The sequence below is a fragment of the Somniosus microcephalus genome, chromosome 14, assembly GCF_052327205.1.
Source record: "Somniosus microcephalus isolate GS21.2 chromosome 14, FLI_Smic_1.0, whole genome shotgun sequence".
Classification (NCBI taxonomy): Eukaryota; Metazoa; Chordata; class Chondrichthyes; order Squaliformes; family Somniosidae; genus Somniosus; species Somniosus microcephalus.
Genome location: NC_141000.1, coordinates 6438161 through 6457943, shown reverse-complemented (window position 1 = coordinate 6457943; position 19783 = coordinate 6438161). Strand labels below are relative to the sequence as shown.

The 19783-nt window shown below is 44.7% G+C and overlaps 1 protein-coding gene across 2 annotated transcripts in view; it reads left to right on the top strand.

The window, feature by feature from the left end:
* Nucleotides 1-19783, top strand: part of LOC147107297 (cilia- and flagella-associated protein 47-like) — a 797073-nt gene that overhangs the window by 311272 nt on the left and 466018 nt on the right. For both annotated transcript variants that reach the window (XM_086006182.1, XM_086006181.1), the window contains 3 exons: nucleotides 5192-5299; nucleotides 8218-8416; nucleotides 13621-13718. In XM_086006182.1, the coding sequence (XP_085862308.1) occupies nucleotides 5192-5299; nucleotides 8218-8416; nucleotides 13621-13718 (405 nt within the window). The remainder of the gene's footprint in view (nucleotides 1-5191; nucleotides 5300-8217; nucleotides 8417-13620; nucleotides 13719-19783) is intronic.

Sequence of the window (19783 nt, the reverse complement as noted above, 5' to 3'; positions counted from 1 at the left end):
TGTAGATAAATTCGGCAAGAACTTATGGTAGTAGTTCACCAACCCGAAGAACGACCTCAGTTGCGACACATTTTCCGGTGCTGGAGCCTTGACTACTGCCTCAATCTTGTCTGGGGACTTATGCAACCCTTCCTCATCAATCATGTGGCCACAATACGAGATTTGTCTCCTGAAGAACTCGCATTTGGGGCGGTTGGCTCGTAGCCCATATTCTTGTAATCTAGTGAGCACCTGCTCCAGGTTGGCAAGGTGTTCACTGTCATTTTCGCCCGTAACCAGGATGTCGTCCAAATAACACTGGGTCCCCGGGATCCCTTGCAGGACTTGTTCCATCGCCCTCTGCCAAATAGCCGGGGCTGATGCTATCCCGAATACCAGTCGGTTGTACTGGTAAAGACCTTTGTGAGTGTTTATCGTGAGGTATTTCCTAGATGCTTCTTCCACCTCCATTTGTAGATACGCTTGGGCCAGATCAATCTTCGTAAAGCGTTTCCCTCCAGATAGTGAGGCGAAAATATCTTCTATCCGTGGCAATGGATATTGTACTGTGTGCAGGACTGGGTTCACAGTTACCTTGAAGTCCCCACAGATGCGAACCTTCTTCGGCTCCCCAGGCGTGCTGCTCAATGATTTCTTAATTACAGGAACGATGGGTGTGGCCCACTCGCTCCAGTCCACCTTGGACAGCACACCCGAAGGCTCCAGACTCTCCAGCTCTGCTTCAACGGCTGGGCGGATCGCGTACGGTAACGGTCTGGCCTTAAAAAATTTTGGGTTTGCATTATCTTCGATTTTTATCATTGCCGTTACTCCTTTTAGAGTCCCAAGTCCTTGTTGGAACATCTCTTTCGCGTCAGTTAGAATTTTTGACAGTCGTCCAGGTGTGACGTCGTCATCCTTTTTGTCAGTCACAGTTAGCGCCTGAATGGAATGCCAATCCAATTGTATTTTTCGGATCCATTCATGTCCCAATAATGGTGGTCCTCCATCTTGTAGTATATATAGGTACAGTTTCTGTGTTTCCTTGCCGTTGTATTTAACTGGCACCCTTATTTTTCCTCTGGGGTAGACTTTTTGCCCCGTGTATGTCTTCAATACAATGGACATGTCCTTCAAGGGTATGTGTGGGAATAGCCGCTCATAGTCTCGTCGATTCATGACAGTTAGGGCTGATCCTGTGTCCAATTCCATCTTTACTTGGGACCCTGCTATCATGAGGGTGACCCAAATGGTTCGGTGATCCTCCTTTGCGATCACGTTGTGTAACTTTAGACAACTTAGTCTCCTGTTCCTGGAGTCATTATCACTCTCCTGATCATCTGAACTACTGCTGTCATTTTTTTTTACTTTCTTGTACTTTTCCTTAGTAGTTCTTTTAGTGTTGGTTTTCTTTCCCGACCTGCAGACTCTTGCTATGTGTCCCATTTTCCCACATTGCCTGCATACTTTGTCCTTAAACCAGCAGTCCTTCTGATCATGGGTTGTTCTGCCACAGCGATAGCACTTTTCTGCTCCATATGCCATTTCGTTGGCGCTGTATTCTTGTGGTTTCTGTTGTATTTCCGCAGCTCCCCGTGCTGCTGCTTCGTAGGATACTGCCATGCTGAAAGCCTGTTCTAGCGTCTGGTCCTTTTCCAAAAGTAGTCGTTTCTGGGTTCCTTCACTCTGGAGCCCGCAGACAAACTTATCCCTTAAGGTGTCTGCCAGTCCTGCTCCGAACTGGCAGTGCTTCGATAACTTGCGTAGTTCCGTAAGATAGTCAGCATTGCTCTCATCTTTGTGCTGGTTTCTTTTATGGAACTTGAATCTTTCTGCTATCAGCAGCGGTGTAGGGTTTAGGTGTTCCTGTAAGATATTAACAATCTCTTCAAAACTTTTCTCCATTGGTTTAGCTGGGGTAATTAAATTCCGCAGTAGGCCGTACGTTCTTGCGCCCATCAAATTTAATAATACCGACGCCTTCTTTCCATCGGCCACCTCATTTGCCTTGCAGTACACTTCAATTCTTTCCACATACGTGGTCCAGTCTTCTACCTCGTTGTCGAAAGCAGTGATACTGCCACTCTTCGGCATCTTGGGTGGTTTAAAATGGCGCCTCCCACGCTTTTTCTTCTTCCCCAATGGATTAAAATGGCGCCTCCTGCGCTTTTCCTTCTTCCCCAATGGAATAAAATGGTGCCTCCCGCGCTTTTCCTTCTTCCCCTTGCTGCCACGCTGCTCCTAGCGTTCTACAGGGTAATGGCGGCGACCCGCGGCTTCGGCGCGTCTCACTTTTCCTTCCCCTCGTTTTATTTTCTCTACGCTGCCCGGTTCTTGAGCACCGACCGCGCGCGCCCTGTGCGCTCCACCCTCTCTCTCTTTTCCTCCCGACGACGCTGCACGGCCCCTTTGCAGAGCCGCTCGATCGAGCTCGAGCCCGCCGCAGTCCGGAAGGGTCAGCGCACTACCTGCTACCAGCACGATTTGCTGGAACACCACGACTGGGGAGCCAAGCCCAGCTCCCCACAGCCTCCCCTGCAATTCTCCGAACTCCGATGGATCCCTGGGCGGTTGCCCGCGGTCGACGCCCGTTGCTCTGACTTCGACCTCCAAGAAGCTTCTTTTCAGGGAAAGATCCCCGTGAGGTGATGCAGTACTGCAGGTGAGTTCGAACCTGCTCGTCGCCAGTGTAGTGTCCGAGCATCAATAATACACGGACTGCAGGAGAACAATAATAACAGGTATTTACTGAACGGAGGGTAAGCTTAAACTGAAAGTACAGAAGCCTGCTATGGCTTTATATACAGGTGTGGTCACTGCCGGTACTACAGTATAAAATCAGTTCTCTCTTAAAGGTACATACACAACACTCCCGGCAACATCCTTGTAAATCTCCTCTGTACCCTCTCTAGTGCAATCACATCTTTCCTGTAATGTGGTGACCAGAACTGCACGCAGTACTCTAGCTGAGGCCTAATTAGTGTTTTATACAGTTGAAGCATAGCCCCCCTGCTCTTGTATTCTATGCCACGGCTAATAAAGGCAAGCATTCCGTATGCCTTCTTAACCACCTTATCTACCTGGCCTGCTACCTTCAGGGATCTGTGGACATGCACTCCAAGGTCCCTTTGTTCCTCTTCACTACTCAGTGTCCTACCATGTAATGTGTGTTCCCTTTTCTTGTTAGCCCTCCCCAAATGCATTACTTCACACTTCTCCGGATTGAATTCCATTTGCCACTGTTCTGCCCACCTGACCAATTTATTGATATCTTCCTGCAGTCTACAGCTTCCTTCTTCAGTATCAACCACACAGTTGATTTTAATATCATCTGCAAACTTCTTAATCATACCCCCTATATTCAAGTCTAGATCATTGATATATACCACAAAAAGCAAGGGACCTAGTATTGAGCCCTGCGGAACCCCACTGGAAACAGCCTTCCAGTCACAAAAACACCCATCATCCATTACCCTCTGCTTCCTACCTCCGAGCCAGTTATGAATCCAACTTGACACTTTGCCCTGGATCCCATGGGCTTTTAACTTTGTGACCAGTCTGCCATGTGGAACCTTATCAAAAGCCTTGCTAAAATCCATATACACTACATCAAACACACCACCCTCATCTACCCTCCTTGTTACCTCCTCAAAAAATTCAATCAAGTTTGTCAGACACGACCTTCCCTTAACAAATCCGTGCTGACTATCTTTGATTAATCCGTGTCTCTCTAAATGAAGATTTATCCTGTCCTTCAGAATTCTTTCCAATAATTTTCCCACCACCGAGGTTCGGCTGACTGGCCTGTAATTATTCGGTCTATCCTTTTCTCCCTTTTTAAACAAGGGTACCACATTAGCAGTCCTCCAGTCCCCTGACCCCACACCTGAAGCCAGAGAGGATTGGAAAATGATGGTCAGGGCCTCTGCTATTTCCACTTTTGCTTCGCTTAACTGCCTAGGATACATTTCATCCAGGCCTGGGGAGTTATCCACTTTTAAAGCTGCTAAACCCCTTAATACTTCCTCTCTCACTATGTTTATTTCATCTAATATTTCACACACCTCCTCCCTGATAGCATTGTCTGCTTCGCCCCTCTCCTTTGTGAAAACAGACGCAAAGTATTCATTAGGAACCCTACCAACGTCTCCTGCCTCCACACACAGATTACCCTCATGATCTCTAATAGGCCCTACCCTTTCTTTAGTTATCCTTCATGCAACACTTTAATTAGCCCAGGCTACCAAAGGGAGAAGGAAGGATATACTGCCGTGTTATACAGTTTGAGTAATGTTGATGCCATGGCATTGGGGCATTTGTACAATGCCTCTCTCCCATGCTGTATTAAAGGTACACTTTTCTAACACATGTTGCTCGTCTTTTCTTAGGAAAAGTGAAGCAACCTGTACCAAAGTATAACAATCAACGTCATAAAATAGTTTTTGAATATCAACAACAAAGCCACCTCTTTCAGTCCAAAAGGGAATTGGTGTTGGGTAGATGAGGGACTCTGCATTAAAGACTCTGCTAATCAGATAGTCTGTCTTCATTCACACTATTCACATATTACTAAGATAACTCTCGAGTATTCCCTTACAGATAAGGTGTGACATAAGAAAACTACTAGGCACTTGGTCTAAGCGTTAAACGAAGCTTTAATCAACTGTTTTACAACATGGATGTCTAGTCGTGTCCTTCACTAGTTCCTGTTAAGAATGTCCTGCGCAAGCTGGGCCCGTGCCCGAGTATTTATACTCTCCCTGGACAGCGCCACCCGCAGGCCGCTCAGTATTATTTCATAAGTCTTTCTTTCATGAATGACTGATTCATGTCAAGGTGCGTGCATTTTGGGTGATTTCTGCTGCATGGATTAAGGATAGATACATAACCAGTATTTTTGTGAACAAACTTGCTTCTCTTTTATTCATATCCTCCATATACCACTAGACATGTTACAAATGGGAAGAATCATATTCATAATGCCACTCTAAGCTGTTTTTTAGTGTAAGTAACTTAATGATACTGAGTATCAGTAGTTGTCTTTGCCACATTATATAAAAGGTATAGTCATTTGGGGAGTCCTTTAGTTATTTTACCTATGGAATGCTGATAAAGCAGGCCAGTCATACTTGCAATAATGTAGAGTGCCTAATATGCACTAAATAGACACTAAATAGACAGCACTGTACCAAAATTACATTTTGCCTTTTAGAGTTGCGTACAGAGCCCAGAAAGTGCTGAAATTTTTGACCTGGATGATGATGTGTTTGAGTCTACAAGCATACGTTCATGGACTGATATGTTGCTACAGATTTACAAGGTAAAATGTTTAAAGAATTTTTAATTGTTTATGTACGCACAATTTTATTTTTATTTTTAACTTTCTAATGTCCAAAATAAAGGTTTAAACACATTTTTAAATAAAAGAATTACATGTTAACACAGTGCAACCTTTAAACGTAGCCAATGAATTGTCTTTTGTGTCTTTTAACGCCTTCATTAAAGATTTTACTTAAAGGTCTCAGCTTCTCCAGAACCCCTAGGCTTGATGTTGATATTTGCACTTCATATTGTCTAGAGCTCACATTGTTAGCTGAATTCAGATAGTAGTCTGAGCACATGCACTATACTCAATTTATCTGGATGTGTCAGTACCATCCAATAGTTGAACTACTTAAATATTGTTCTTTAGCTTCTAGCAGTTTATGCTCAGTTGTATTTTCAAAATTAGTTAAGGAAAGGTAGAGGACAAACTTTAAAATCTGTATTCAGATAAAATTTATATGAAATTGTTTTGATGAGAAAGGCTATGTATGAGTGCAAACAAAAAAAACAAAGTACTGAATACATACCTGTTGTAGGTTTTGTTTAGTGTTCTATAAACTTCAGGAAACACTTTAAACTGAGAAAGAGTTTCTTTCCTCATCTTAATTTGAGTTTATTTTTCAAAATAAAGTATTTGAAGCAAACTGCCTCTAACTACTACCTGATTACCACCTGTTATATTGAGAGAAAATGCTAATATTCTAATTAGTGACATATGTAAGTGTAGAGCAAGGGGGACAGAGCAAGACTGTCTTTTTGTATCTTGATTTGAACTCTTTATGCAAATAAAAATAAACTAGTTGAATTCTGAAAACTCTAATTATTACCTGTGTTTTGCTGATATTAATTGGAATGTTTAGATTTTCCTATATCTGTGGGTATGAAAGAGAGAGAGAGAGAGAGAGAGAGAGAAATATTAATCTGAGCTAAAGGTGTTTGGGATGTGTTTTTTGTACTATTGCGGGTGATTGATGTTTGGGCTAAAACAGGAAGGAGATGTTTTGATGTTCAGCTTGGATATTGTGGTGCAGTCAGTCAGCCAACCAGGCTTTAACAAAGATAAATGGCTGCTTGTTCAAGGTTATGGCCATAGGAGACGAGGAAGAACCTCGGAGGCGCAATACAATACCAGTGACAGCTTAAATAATAACTACAGTTCCACTTACCAATCTATATTTCGATGAATCTGTATGCTGGAATAGCTTATTTGAGCCAATGAGAAAAGTGTAACACTTGATATTTTTTCTCTCTGTTACAGACACATTTAGTATACCAAAATAGATTTAATGTATGATGTGCTATATGAAAGACTTTAATGAACACACACAATGCATGTAAAACACTTCAAATACTTGTAAAGTGGTGAGCTTAATTCAAATAAAAATAAAAATGCAAGTGCTGAAAACCTTGTAGAAATGAACGAGGTGTTTAGCAGCATTGGTGTCATCATGGGTTCAGGCATAGATGAGGGGGAGTTGGAAGTTAGGGACTGAATTGATGAGATCGCTGGGAGCAGTTTTCTTTTACAGCGGTTGAACGGTAGATGGTCAATTTAGAAGTAGGTAGGGATATGTGGATGGTTATGGAAACCAAGAAGTAGTTGCAGATAGCCATATCAAAAATTGAGACCTTGGATGTGGTGAGCCCACATGGAATTGCTAGATCAAGGGAGTGGAGCGGACTTGGATGTTGGTGCGGAAGTTGATATGAAGGATGAGGGTAAGGCAGGCGGGGTAGACAAATCATAGGAGAGGGAGCAAGGGGAATTAAGGTGAAGATTAAAGTCATCATGGATGTGTAATTACTGAGTACACAGCCTGAGAAGGAGTGAACAGAGGAGATCTCAACAGGAAAGCTTTGGGATTTGGGAAGATGATAGACAATATGGACTTTAAGTTATTTTTTCTTCAGCTAGATATTTAAGAATTTCATTTTTAATTAAAGATTCAAAATTTTTCCCTGACACAGATGTTAAACTATAGCCTGTAATTGCTTGGTTGCTTGGGTTAGTGCTTTGGCACACATCCACTCTCAATAGAACCCTGAAATATAAGCCTAGATTTTATCTGCCATAAAGAGTTGTACAGGTGGGGGGGGGTGCGGCTGAGTTGGGTGGCAAACCATCCGACTCCCCACAGCGTGAGGCCCAGAATATTTTATTTCCCCAGCCTCATTTGCATGCTCTCTGTCAGTCTACTGCCCGAACCTGGCGGGAAGCTAGCTGGCCGGTTGTTGGGAGTGGAATTTGGTCAGCAGGAGACTGTCATTGGGGACACAAAGGAATGCTCCCACAGTCAGTTAAGTGCATAGGAGGGGGAATGGGAGGGCACTGTGGTGGAGGGAGGGGGCGGTGGTGGGGGGCGGGGAGAAGTAAGCCCGGGGCAGGAAAGGTTCAAAGTTACTTTGTGGGGCCTGGAGGAGCACTCTTGCTTCTCCCAGACCACAAGGAAACCAAAAAAAATCTTCTCACTTTTATGGGCCTCTTATGGCCCCAGATTCACTTCCTGCCAGATTGGCCTGGTTGACTCAAGCCATGGGTAAAAATTGTAGTTGGGCCCCAATTACGTCATCTGCACACTTAAAGCAGGACACTGCTGCCTTCTGGGTGGTGTCCCTCGCACCTGCTAAAAACAGCAGGTTAAAGTGACATTATACAGGAAGGTGACAGGATCAGAGGAGGTGTCATTACCCCGATTTTATTTGCCCACCCACCCGATTTCTGATACAAGTAAGAGAGTGGACTTTTCATCCTGGTATTTTGGGCTGGGTTGAAATGTCAGTTATCAGATTTAGAAGGACTGTCTGCAAATCTACTGCTGGATGTATAATTCATGGTTTTTTTTAAATATAGTGTGGATTTTTGCTGACAAATTAATGGTATAATAATAACTAAAGTTGTCTTGTATTTTTTAGGTTTTGGTTCTTTCTCGATTGACGCTGAAGGATATCAACAGTATTTTTGGCAATCAAAAATGCTTGGAAAATGTCCCAAGAATAAATACTGAGCCCCTTTCCAGCAATATATATTCCACGGGTGAGCGTGTCCTGCTGACGTGGCTCAATTTTCACTATGAAACCATGAGAAACACAGTGTGGGAATGTTGCCAGAAAGGTAAATGTAAAATGTTTAAAGTATTCTTTTACTTGGGTGGTATTTGGAATCTTTAGGCAAACCATATAGAGTGCAAATTAAAATCATTATCTGCACAGATAAATTAACCTAATACCATAAGACTTTCTTCAGTTTTTTGAAACAGGCAACACAGTTAAAATGAGAACCTATGGGCCTTGGGATTGATGGTAGTGATGATTTTCCCCATTCCTTTGCACCAGTTTGATCATATGACTTATGTACTTGAAGATTGTTTCTTATAGCAGCAGCTATGTGTGGATTCTGTTTTAACAGAAGAAATCCCTTGTTGATACAATAGGGAACAGATTACACCATTATTGATTATTTTTGAATCTTGTGGTTAATGCTTCTTTTTCAGGATAGAATACTTGGCTACTCTACCATTTGGCACAGCATTTTTTTCCAGGGCTAGATTTAGGATCAGTTGTCCTCATTCAGGAAAAAAAAATGGTGGTTATTAAAAAAACAGGAAAACAGGGTCCAGAGCTTTGTGCCAAGATGCACTGGAGATTATATATCATATTCACCAGTGTCCTATCTCCCTTAACTAAAAATCCTGAAGAAAATTCATCAGAAGGGCCTAATAAACCTTTCTGCTTTGTCTCACGGGCCAAATTTCTGTTATTGATTGATGAATCAAGCTATCTCCCAGAACTTCTACTTGATGTTGTGGCTCTTGAGTGACATGGGTTGGAGGGCTTCAGGGCTACATACCATTCTTATGACCAGAAAATCTTCCACTTTGTAAGAAAAAGATTTATTCTGTGATATCCTTGTGATTTTGCTATATTTTCAATCAAAGGCAAACACCTTGGAATTTACTTTAAAGCTGGGTGGGAGGGTATGCTGTGAGGAGGATGTCGTGAAACTCCAGTACGATTTGGACAGGTTGGGTGATTGGGCAGAAACATGGCAAATGCACTATAATGTGGATAAATGTGAGGTTATCCACTTTGGTGGCAAAAACAGGAAGGCAGATTATTATTTGAATGGCAATAGATTGGGAGAAGGGGAAGTGCAAAGAGACCTGGGTGTTCTTGTGCACCAGTCGCTGAAGGTAAGCATGCAGGTGCAGCAGGCGGTTAAGAAGGCAAATGGTATGTTGTCCTTCGTAGCAAGAGGGTTCGAGTACAGGAACAAGGATGTCTTGCTGCAGTTGTACAGGGCCTTGGTGAGACCGCACCTTGAGCATTGTGTGCAGTTTTGGTCGCCTTATCTGAGGAAGAATGTTCTTGCCATGGAAGGAGTGCAGCGAAGATTCACCAGGCTGATACCTGGGACGGCAGGAATGATGTATGAGGAGAGATTGTGTCGATTGGGCTTATACTCACTGGAGTTTAGAAGATTGAGAGGGGATCTCATCGAAACCTATAAAATTCTGTCAGGCCTGGACAGACTAGATGCAGGAAGGATGTTCCCGATGGCCGGGGAGTCCAGAACTAGGGGTCATAGTCTAAGGATAAGGGGTAAGCCATTTAGGACTGAGATGAGGAGGAATTTCTTCACCCAGAAAGTGGTGAACCTGTGAAATTCTCTGCCACAGAAGGCAGTGGAGGCCAATTCATTAAATATATTCAAGAAGGAGTTGGATATATTTCTTAATGCTAAAGGGATCAAGGGATATGGGGAGAAGGCAGGGACAGGGTACTTAATTTGGATGATCAGCCATGATCTCATTGAATGGCAGAGCAGGCTCGAGTGGCCGAATGGCCTACTCCTGCTCCTATCTTCTATGTTTCTATACCGTGCAAGAGGGGAACAATCACCTGCACCCCACCAAACTTTAGGACAGATTTTCACTGGACAGAAACGGGGCAGTATCAGCCCATAAAATTGTGGGGAAGATCATACTGGCCTGTTCCTGTAGACTGAGGATGTACTAGACCCCAGAGCCACGATGGCAGCAGTCTGAGCCCCCAGCAAAACTGTCAGAGCTGTTACATATGAACATACGAACAATGGCAGGCAGGAAAAGACCCATTAGTCCATCCAATCTGTCCTACACAACTGTAATGCCCTGTGCATCACAATAAATACAGTCCCAACCAAACCCAAAAACCATGTACTCTCCTGGGAGAGGCAAAAAGATAGATAAAATGCTAGGTAAATGGGGGGAAAAATTGGAAAATTCCTCTCCGACCCTCTTAGGCGATCGAAACTAGTCCAGGAGACCACTCTGGCCCTGATTAATGTTATACATTACCTATCTTTTGTACAAGGTGATCTGTACCCTAGCCAGAAATAGGTCCAGCTCTTGCCTGAAGGAATTCAGCAAATCAGAGTTCACTGCATGAGCCGGCAGCCTATTCTACAGCTCTACTATTCTCGGGGCAAAGAACCACCGCCTAACATCTAAACTAGCTCTGACCTTACATAACTTTAAATTAGGACCCCTGGTCCTTGCTAACCTATTTACTTGAAACAAACTGTCTACACAAACACCATCTATTCCCTTCATCATCTTATAAACCTCAATCAAATCACCCCTAAGTCTGCGCTTCTCTAAAGTGTAGAGCGTAGAGCTCTTTGAACCTATCATGGCAACTAAATTGGTTTAAACATGAGAATCAATCTTGTGGTCCTCCACTGCACCCTTTCCAAAGCTTCCAAAGAGGCAAAAAGTGGATACAGTATTCTAACTGAGGCCTAACCAAGGCTTCATCATTGTGGGCCCCACTGCAGTGTTCATAGAGCTGATTGCTCGCTCCATGGTTGACTGCATGTTCTGCATGCCTTGCTGGATGACCCCAAACAAGCTAGAAATGGAGTGCTCCATGCTCTGTTCCATTGTCTGCAAGTTCTCTGGCAGGCTGCCCAGTACAGTTAAAAGGTCCTGGTGTAGAGGGATCAGTCTTTGCATGTGGACTGCGCCCTTAATATCTTCATCTCTGCCCTCTGCAGCAGGGCTAGGATGCAAGCTCTCCCTCTGGCTAGCTGCTTCCCAACCTGCTGTCCATGCTCCTCTCCTGCATACTAGTGCTCATTGAGTCTCCCCGCGCAGACCCCTCTAGCCTATTCTCTAACGTACACGTAGTGCCAGTCTCTGAGCTGGTGCTTGCTAAAGTAAGGTCAAATGATGCAGTGCCCTCTTCTGTGATGCTTTCTCTCAGCTCCTTATCCTCCGGGCACTCTACATTTTGTTGACCATAAAGGGAAGAGAGGAACAAGAATTAGGTTTCAGTGTGAAGAATAAGCAGATATAGATGAGTGGTTGCTGGAAAAAGCCGGGTGAGATTTGAGTGAAAGAGTGAAATATATTCAAGAACACTGCAAGATGCTTCCTCCAGCCTGGCCACATGCGATGTTCCTGATGCAACCCACCCTCATGATCTCTATGACTTGCTCCTCGAGTGAGGAGAGGACCTGAATGAATGCTCTGCCTCCACCTGTCCTCGAGTGCCCCCTACTATTGTTCGCCAGCTTTGCCTGCAAGAAAGAAGGGAGAGCGTTAGTGGTTGGTTAGTGAGATGGTTTGAGGACGTGCACATCAAGGTCGCATAGTAGTGCTGGTGTATGAAGGGTGGCAGACGTGTGTGGAGGTGAAGGGAGTACTAATGAGGAGAGTAGGAGGTGCAGAGGTGGCATTAGGAGCAAAAGGAGGTGGAGTGAAGTGTGCTGTATGAATGGAGGAGAGTGCTGGTTCTCACGGGAGGGAAGGGTGGTTAGTGCTAGGACTACTTGTAGTGCAGGGTTATGGACAGTGATGTGAGATTGGAGTTAGGAGTCTTACTTTAGCAACCCTGGTCAGTTCATTACACATCTTCCTACATTGGAGCCAGTTGCGTGGGGCGATGCTCTGCACTGACATCCTGCGGCACCTGTGCCCACTGCTGCCGAGCAGTTTGGTGGGACGAGAATGTCCCTCCTCCTGCAGGACCTCCATTGCAGTGTTGGAAAAGTGCAGGGGTCTTGAAGTATCTGCTTCTTCTGTCATGTGTTTAGCTGTCTTCAGGTTGCCTGCAGCCAAAATGCATCTCCCTTTTAAGAGGTACAGACTGACTTTAAATAATGGCATGAACGTTGGAAATTGAAGGCCTCAATTAAGTGTGCTGCCAATTAACAACAGGACTAATGCTGGCAGCCCATTTATTTAAATATAATTAAGGCCCCTGACCAATTTAACAGCGATTCTCAGCTTAAAACGGGCCTACATGAATTTCAACCCCATAGTGTCCTGTTTGACTAAGTTGAGTTTCAAACCCCTTATTCATGTTTACAAATATCTCCATGCCATCATATTCCCTACTTTTGCAACCTCCTCCAGTTTTACAACCCACCCCATATCCTTCAGTTCTTTCACTCTAGCTTTCTACATTACAGGAAACTTTGGTTTATCCGGAGGTTGTATGTCCGGAAACCTCGATCTACCGGCAGAAATCAGGAGCCGTTTTGTTAGTTTTTTTTTCTTCTCGTGGCTTTGTTTTCAACAGCCGGGCTCTGGAAAGTCTCTCTGAAGCTGCTGCTAAGCTACAGAGACGCTTCCAAGGTACGGGCCGACTGTTTACAAGCTGTTGCTAAGCAACAGTGTTTGTTGTCAGATACGGAGATGAAAACCTCCGTATGCTTCAACATTAACTTTGTATGTCCGGCAGTTTTGATAGATCGGCAACAGCTCGGTCCCGTTGGTGCCGGATATAACAAAGTTTCCTGTACTTCAATAACAATGCTTCAAAAATTACTTAATTGGAAGTCTTTTACACTCAAGAGCGTAATGTAAAAAGCTTCCTGCTACTATGTGAACATAATGGCATCCAGCAGATCCATGTCAGCAGCACAATCTCAGATCATACTTTATTGCTTAATTTTAATGGACCTGTTTCTAATCATTCACAACGCAGTCATTTTACATAACATGATGGTTAGATGATCTTCCTATCATATGAATTCAAAAACATTTTTTCTGTCAAACTTTAAAGCAACACCAAAGCCAGGGTGCTCAAAACAACTTTAACAGAACCTTGTCATAACTGGCTGTGGTACAATAGGTGGTTTCTAATTGCAAATTTTATCTGTTGGTCTCAAAGGAAACTCTTTTAAGATTACGAATTGAAGTCTGAAAATCTATGAACATGTAATAACAAAGTTTGACTATATACTCTAAATTCAACACTTTGCTTTTATCTTTATTTTTATTTTTATATGATTGTCTTATCTTTTCACTTTCATCCCTCCTCCTTTAATAGGTGCTGCACCACCAACACGCTGGGTAATTAATTTTGACTTGGATTTGTTGGATGGTTTGGTGCTGGCAGCTGTCCTGGCTGCTTATTGCCCCGATCTGGTAGGTGGTATTTTTATAAGCTACTGCATTTATTGTTTTTTGATAGCTGTTTTGTTTCTGTTTTAAAACAGGGGCAGATTTGGTCATCTGTTGATAGATTCTCTACATAGACAAAATCAAGTTTTGGTTGTAAATTTTGATGCTGTACTAATTTACACCACTGCATATTGTCTATCACATATTAAACTGGATGGAATTGTTTTCCACATAGGATGCATTCATATTCTGAAAGTATAATGTCAGTATAAAGTGAAAAGTGCTTTACACTAACATTAACCTTACAGTATAAATCAGGTCCTATGACCCAAACTAACTTTGAACGGAGTCTGAGTCAGTTTCTGTCCAGTGTCAGGTAAGGATTGGATACCAGATTGAGGGCGTATTTACCCTGTAATTGCAGCATCAGTGCAAAGCCAAACTGCCACGTTATCTTTTGTAATAACTTCAGAATTTAAAGCAAATAAATTATGACTTTAAAAACTACACACAAAATCTCTGCCCCAATTTCTTATTACTGTGGAAGATGTTTTTATCTATGATAGATGTCTGAATTGTTTGCTCAGTGACACCTCTGGTACAAATGTGGCTCTGATTGTAGCACTCTACAGACTAGTTGGATGGCCTCCTCATTGGCGTCATTAGCCACGTCTTCAGGGGATAGTCCTTGTCTCCAAGTAGCCATCCGGAAAGTTCGTTGGGCGGAGCGAAGAGCTGAGGCACAGTGGACTGGCGCAGGATGTAAGAGTCATGGCAGCTGCCAGGGTACTTGGCACACACATGCATGATGCTCTTCCTGTGGTTACACACCAGCTCCACGTTAAGGGAGTGGAAGCCCTTGCGGTTCACAAATACTGCTGGATTGTTATGGGGTGCCCTGAAGGCCACATGGGTGCAGTCTGATGATGCACTGCACCCATGGAAAGCCATCCAGATTGACAAAGCCTCGCGCCCACGCGGTAACACAGTTGAAAAGTGGATGTAATTGGCAGACTTTGCAAAGAGGGCATCGGTAACCTGCGTGATACATCTGTGGGCGGCCGAATGGGAGATGCCGCTGCTGATCCCTGGAAGGACCCTGACGCAAAGAGGTGTGGGCAATGGTGACTTTGACAGTCAATGGTAAGAACATAAGAAATAGGAGCAGGAGTAGGCCATTTGGCCCTTCGAGCCATTCAATAAGATCATGGCTGATCTTCTACCTCATCTCCACTTTCCTGCACTATCCCCATATCCCTTGATTCCCTTAATATTAAAAAATCTATCGATCTATATCTTGAATATACTCAACGACTGAGCCTCCACAGCCCTCTGGGGTAGAGAATTCCAAAGATTCACCACCCTCTGAGTGAAGACATTTCTCCTCATCTCAGTCCTAAATGGCTGACCCCTTATTCTGAAACTGTGACCCCTGGTTCTAGACTCCCCAGCCAGGGGAAACATCCTCCCTGCATCTACCCTGTCAAGCCCTGTAAGAATTTTGTATGTTTCAATGAGATCACCTTTCATTCTTCTAGACTCTAGAGAATATAGGCTAGTCTACTCAATCTTTCCTCATAGGACAATCCCCCCATCCCAGGAACCAGTCTGGTGAACCTTCGTTGCACTCCCTCTATGGCAAGTATATCCTTCCTTAGGGAAGGAGACCAAAACTGTACACAATACTCCAGGTGTGGTCTCACCAGGGCCCTACATAATTGCAGCAAGACGCAAGACGCAAGTCTTGGTGCAGCATTGTGCAGATGTCTGCGACTACCTCTCATGAAAGTCTCAGCCTCCTTTGGCACTGCTGCTCACTCATGTTGAGGAAGCTCATCTTCTGCCTGTAAACCCTGTGTTGGGGGTATCTCCTGCGGCACGGTGCACCCCTGTGCTGATGGCCTCTGCCCTGTGCAGCATCCGGTGGCTGAGGAGAAGGTTGGCGCTCTTCTTGTTGGTGCTGCTGCTGTGCCTGGTTCTGCTGCTGCTGCGGATGATCCTCTTCTGAATCTGAGGACCAGGATGGCTCCCATTCTGCTGTTATATATGATAGTTGAGGATGAGATGTTATCAGGAGTAAGTCAATGGGGAGAGAGTTTATTCCGCAGAGGTGACAGTGCATATAGAGTTCACAACACACACTTACAATCTCAATACAGCTCAAAGGTGTCCTCCAAATCATGAATTCAGCAACTTTGGCCATTTGAAAATTAACTGATGTGATAGGTTAGGTTTTATGCAGCAGTTGCAGCTCTGAACTATTCAGCTCGTTGGAAGACCCGACACACACAGCTGGCGTGTTTGCCAAACGACGTGGAACACATTAAAAATGTGAAAATGGAATAAGCCTGGCAAAATAGCATTTAACAAGGAGTTAACAAGCTATTAACTACCTTAAGTGCCTCTCCCGCCGCTTGGTGTCAGGTCTGGTCTGAAGGCGCAGAGCGGACACTTTGGAAACTGGCGTGGAGGTGGGTTCGCCACGGGTTCCCGACCCACCGTCAATCATTTTGAATTTTACACCTGACCTGCCTCCGAACCCGCTCTCTGTGCGCTGGCAAAATCGCAGCCTTAAAATCTGGGAAGTCCCAGTAACACTTTTCTGCAACATAAAAAGACTCTTCTGTTTGAAATGGGGACATTTGTAAAATCCCATGAGAAGAGGCAGTTTGAAATCTCGGAGAAGCAGCCAGTCACTACTGGCCAACTTGGTGCACAGAAATAAAGGAGAAACACTGTTGGCTAGAAATTCCCCTCGAGCCCCGTTTGGGGCGCTAAATCAGAAAATCTGGAAAAGTTAGCGCCAGGCACTAACCTCTTCAGCCTTTCTAAAATCCCCATTCAAGCGCTCCACTTCCTTCTTGGAGCGCAAGAGGGGGGGGGGGGGGTGGGAGTTCACGACCAAGGGTGAACGGCTCAGCAGCGCCACGCACTGGGCCGTGAGCCACTGACACGTTGCAGGGGCTTTTCCCTGAATTAAAGGGAAGGGCTTCACACTGCCAACTCTGCAGTTTTGTTTAAAAAAACGTACCTGCAGCACCCGGGGAGTGGGGGTGTCGCGTGATCAGCCCGGCACTCAAGCAGAGTGCCGGTCTGACCGATCACAGCACAGACCCTGCGATCGGAGCAAAAAAAAAATGTTTTTCAAAAATGCCGACATTTTTTTCAGGGTGGCCGGCCACCTCACCTTTAACTTCCGCCCCACTAGCGGCCGGCCGCCCTGCTCGCGTCCCCTGCAGCAGTCGCTGCCATCGCCCGGCGCTGCTGCAGGGGGCGAAGGGGAATTTTTCTGCCGGGACGCTACCGGGGCGATGGCAGCAACTGCTGCAGGGGACCCGGGTGCATGAGATTGAGGCGCATCCCGGTAGCACCGCCACTAACCTCCCGTGGAATTTGGTGGGAGGCGCGGTTAGCGCCATGGCCGGGCGAAAAGGCCTTTGCACCTCATTTGTGCCCCCCATGGGAGGCGCAAAGAAGGGGAATTTCTCCCCCACTGTGAATTTAAAAGCTATTTACAAAGAATTAGCTTAGTCCTTAGAGTTGCATCTGTTTAATATTAGAACATAGAAACATAGACAAATAGAAGCAGGAGTCGGCCATTCTGCCCTTCAAGCCTGCTCCGCCATTCAATATGATCATGGCTGATCCTTTATCTCAATACCATATTCCCGCTCTGTCCCCATACCCCTTGATGCCTTTTGTGTCTAGAAATCTATCTAACTCCTTCTTAAATATATTCAGTGACTTGGCCTCCACAGCCTTCTGTGGTAGAGAATTCCACAGGTTCACCACCCTCTGAGTGAAGAAATTTCTCCTCATCTCAGTCCTAAATGTCCTACCCCGTATCCTGAGACTGTGACCCCTCGTTCTCGACCCCCCAGCCAGGGGAAACATCCTCCCTGCATCCAGTCTGTCTAGCCCTGGCAGAATTTTATACGTTTCAATGAGATAAGAACATAAGAAATAGGAGCAGAAGTCGGCCAATCGGCCCCTCGAGCCTGCTCCGCCATTCAATAAGATCATGGCTGATCTGATCCTAACCTCAAATCTACTTCCACTCTCCATCCCACCCGAACCCATGTGATCTCCCGGGAGAGGCAAAAAACCAGATAAAAACCCAATGGTCAATTTGGGAGAAAAAATCTGGGAAATTCCTCTCCGACCCATCCAGGCGATCGAAACTCATCCAGGAGATCACTCTGTCCCTGTATTTCCTGCAGTACTTACCTTCTGTAAAAGATGATCTCCACCCCAGCCAGGAACAGGCCCAATTTACTCTTGAAGGACTCCTAGCTGGCAGCCTGTTCCCGAGGTCTCCACTAATCCCTGTGAATAGAACCATCTCCTGAAATCTAACACAGAATTAGAACACAAGAAGCAGGAACAGGACCAGGCTACACGGCCCCTAGGCCCGCTCCGCCACCCACAGGGCCATGACCGATCCGAACCTAGACTCATGTCCAATTTCCTGCCCGCTCCCTGTAACCCCTAATTCCCTTTACTTCTAGGAAACTGTCTATTTCTGTTTTAAATTTATTTAATGATGTAGCTTCCACAGCTTTCTGGGGCAGCAAATTCCACAGACCTACTACCCTCTGAGTGAAGAAGTTTCTCCTCATCTCAGATTTGAAAGAGCAGCCCCTTATTCTAAGATTATGCCCCCTAGTTCTAGTTTCACCCATCATTGGGAACATCCTCACCGCATCCACCCGATCAAGCCCCTTCACAATCTTATATGTTTCAATAAGATCGCCTCTCATTCTTCTGAACTCCAATGAGTAGAGTCCCAATCTACTCAACCTCTCCTCATATGTCCACCCCCTCATCCCCGGGATTAACCGAGTGAACCTTCTTTGTACTGTCTCGAGAGCAAGTATGTCTTTTCTTAAGTATGGACACCAAAACTGTATGCAGTATTCCAGGTGTGGTCTCACCAATACCTTGTATAACTGCAGCAATACCTCCCTGCTTTTATATTCTATCCCCCTAGCAATAAAAGCCAACATTCCATTGGCCTTCTTGATCACCTGCTGCACCTGCATACTAACTTTTTGAGTTTCATGCACCAAGACCCCCAGATCCCTTTGTACTGCAGTACTTTCCAGTTACTTGCCATTAAGATAATAGCTTGCTCTATGATTTTTCCTGCCAAAGTGCATAACCTCACACTTTCCAGTATTGTATTCCATCTGCCAAATCTCTGCCCACTTACTTAGCCTGTCTATGTCCCTTTGCAGGTTTTTTATGTCCTCCTCACTCACTACTTTCCCTCCCATCTTTGTATCATTTGCAAACTTTGATATGTTACACTTGGTCCCCTCCTCCAAATCGTTAATATTGATTGTAAAGAGTTGGGGTCCCAGCACTGACCCCTGCGGAACACCGCTAGTTACTGATTGCCAGTCTGAGAATGAACCATTTATCCCAACTCTCTGCTTTCTGTTAGATAACCAATCCTCCACCCATGCCAGAATATTACCCCCAATCCCGTGATTTTTTATCTTGAGCAATAATCTTTTGTGTGGCACCTTGTCAAATGCCTTTTGGAAGTCTAAATACACTACGTCCACTGGTTCCCCTTTATCCACCCTATATGTTACGTCTTCAAAGAACTCAAGCAAATTTGTCAAACATGACTTCCCCTTCATAAAACCATGCTGACTTTGTCCTATTAAATTATGTTTATCCAAATGTCCCGTTACTGTCTCCTTAATAATGGACTCCAAAATTTTACCAACCACAGATGCTAGGCTAACTGGTCTATAGTTTCCAGCCTTCTGCCTACTACCCTTTTTAAATAAGGGTGTTACATTAGCAGTTTTCCAATCTGCCGGGACCTTTGCTGAGTCCAGGGAGTTTTGGAAAATTATTACCAATGCATCCACAATCCCTACCGCCACTTCCCTCAAGACCCTAGGACGAAAGCCATCAGGTCCAGGGGATTTATCCGCCTTGAGTCCCATTATTTTACCGAGTACCAATTCCTTAGTGATTTTAATCGTATTTAGCTCCTCCCCCCCTAGAGCCCCCTGTTTGTCCAGTGTTGGGATATTCTTAGTGTCCTCTACCGTAAAGACTGAAACAAAATA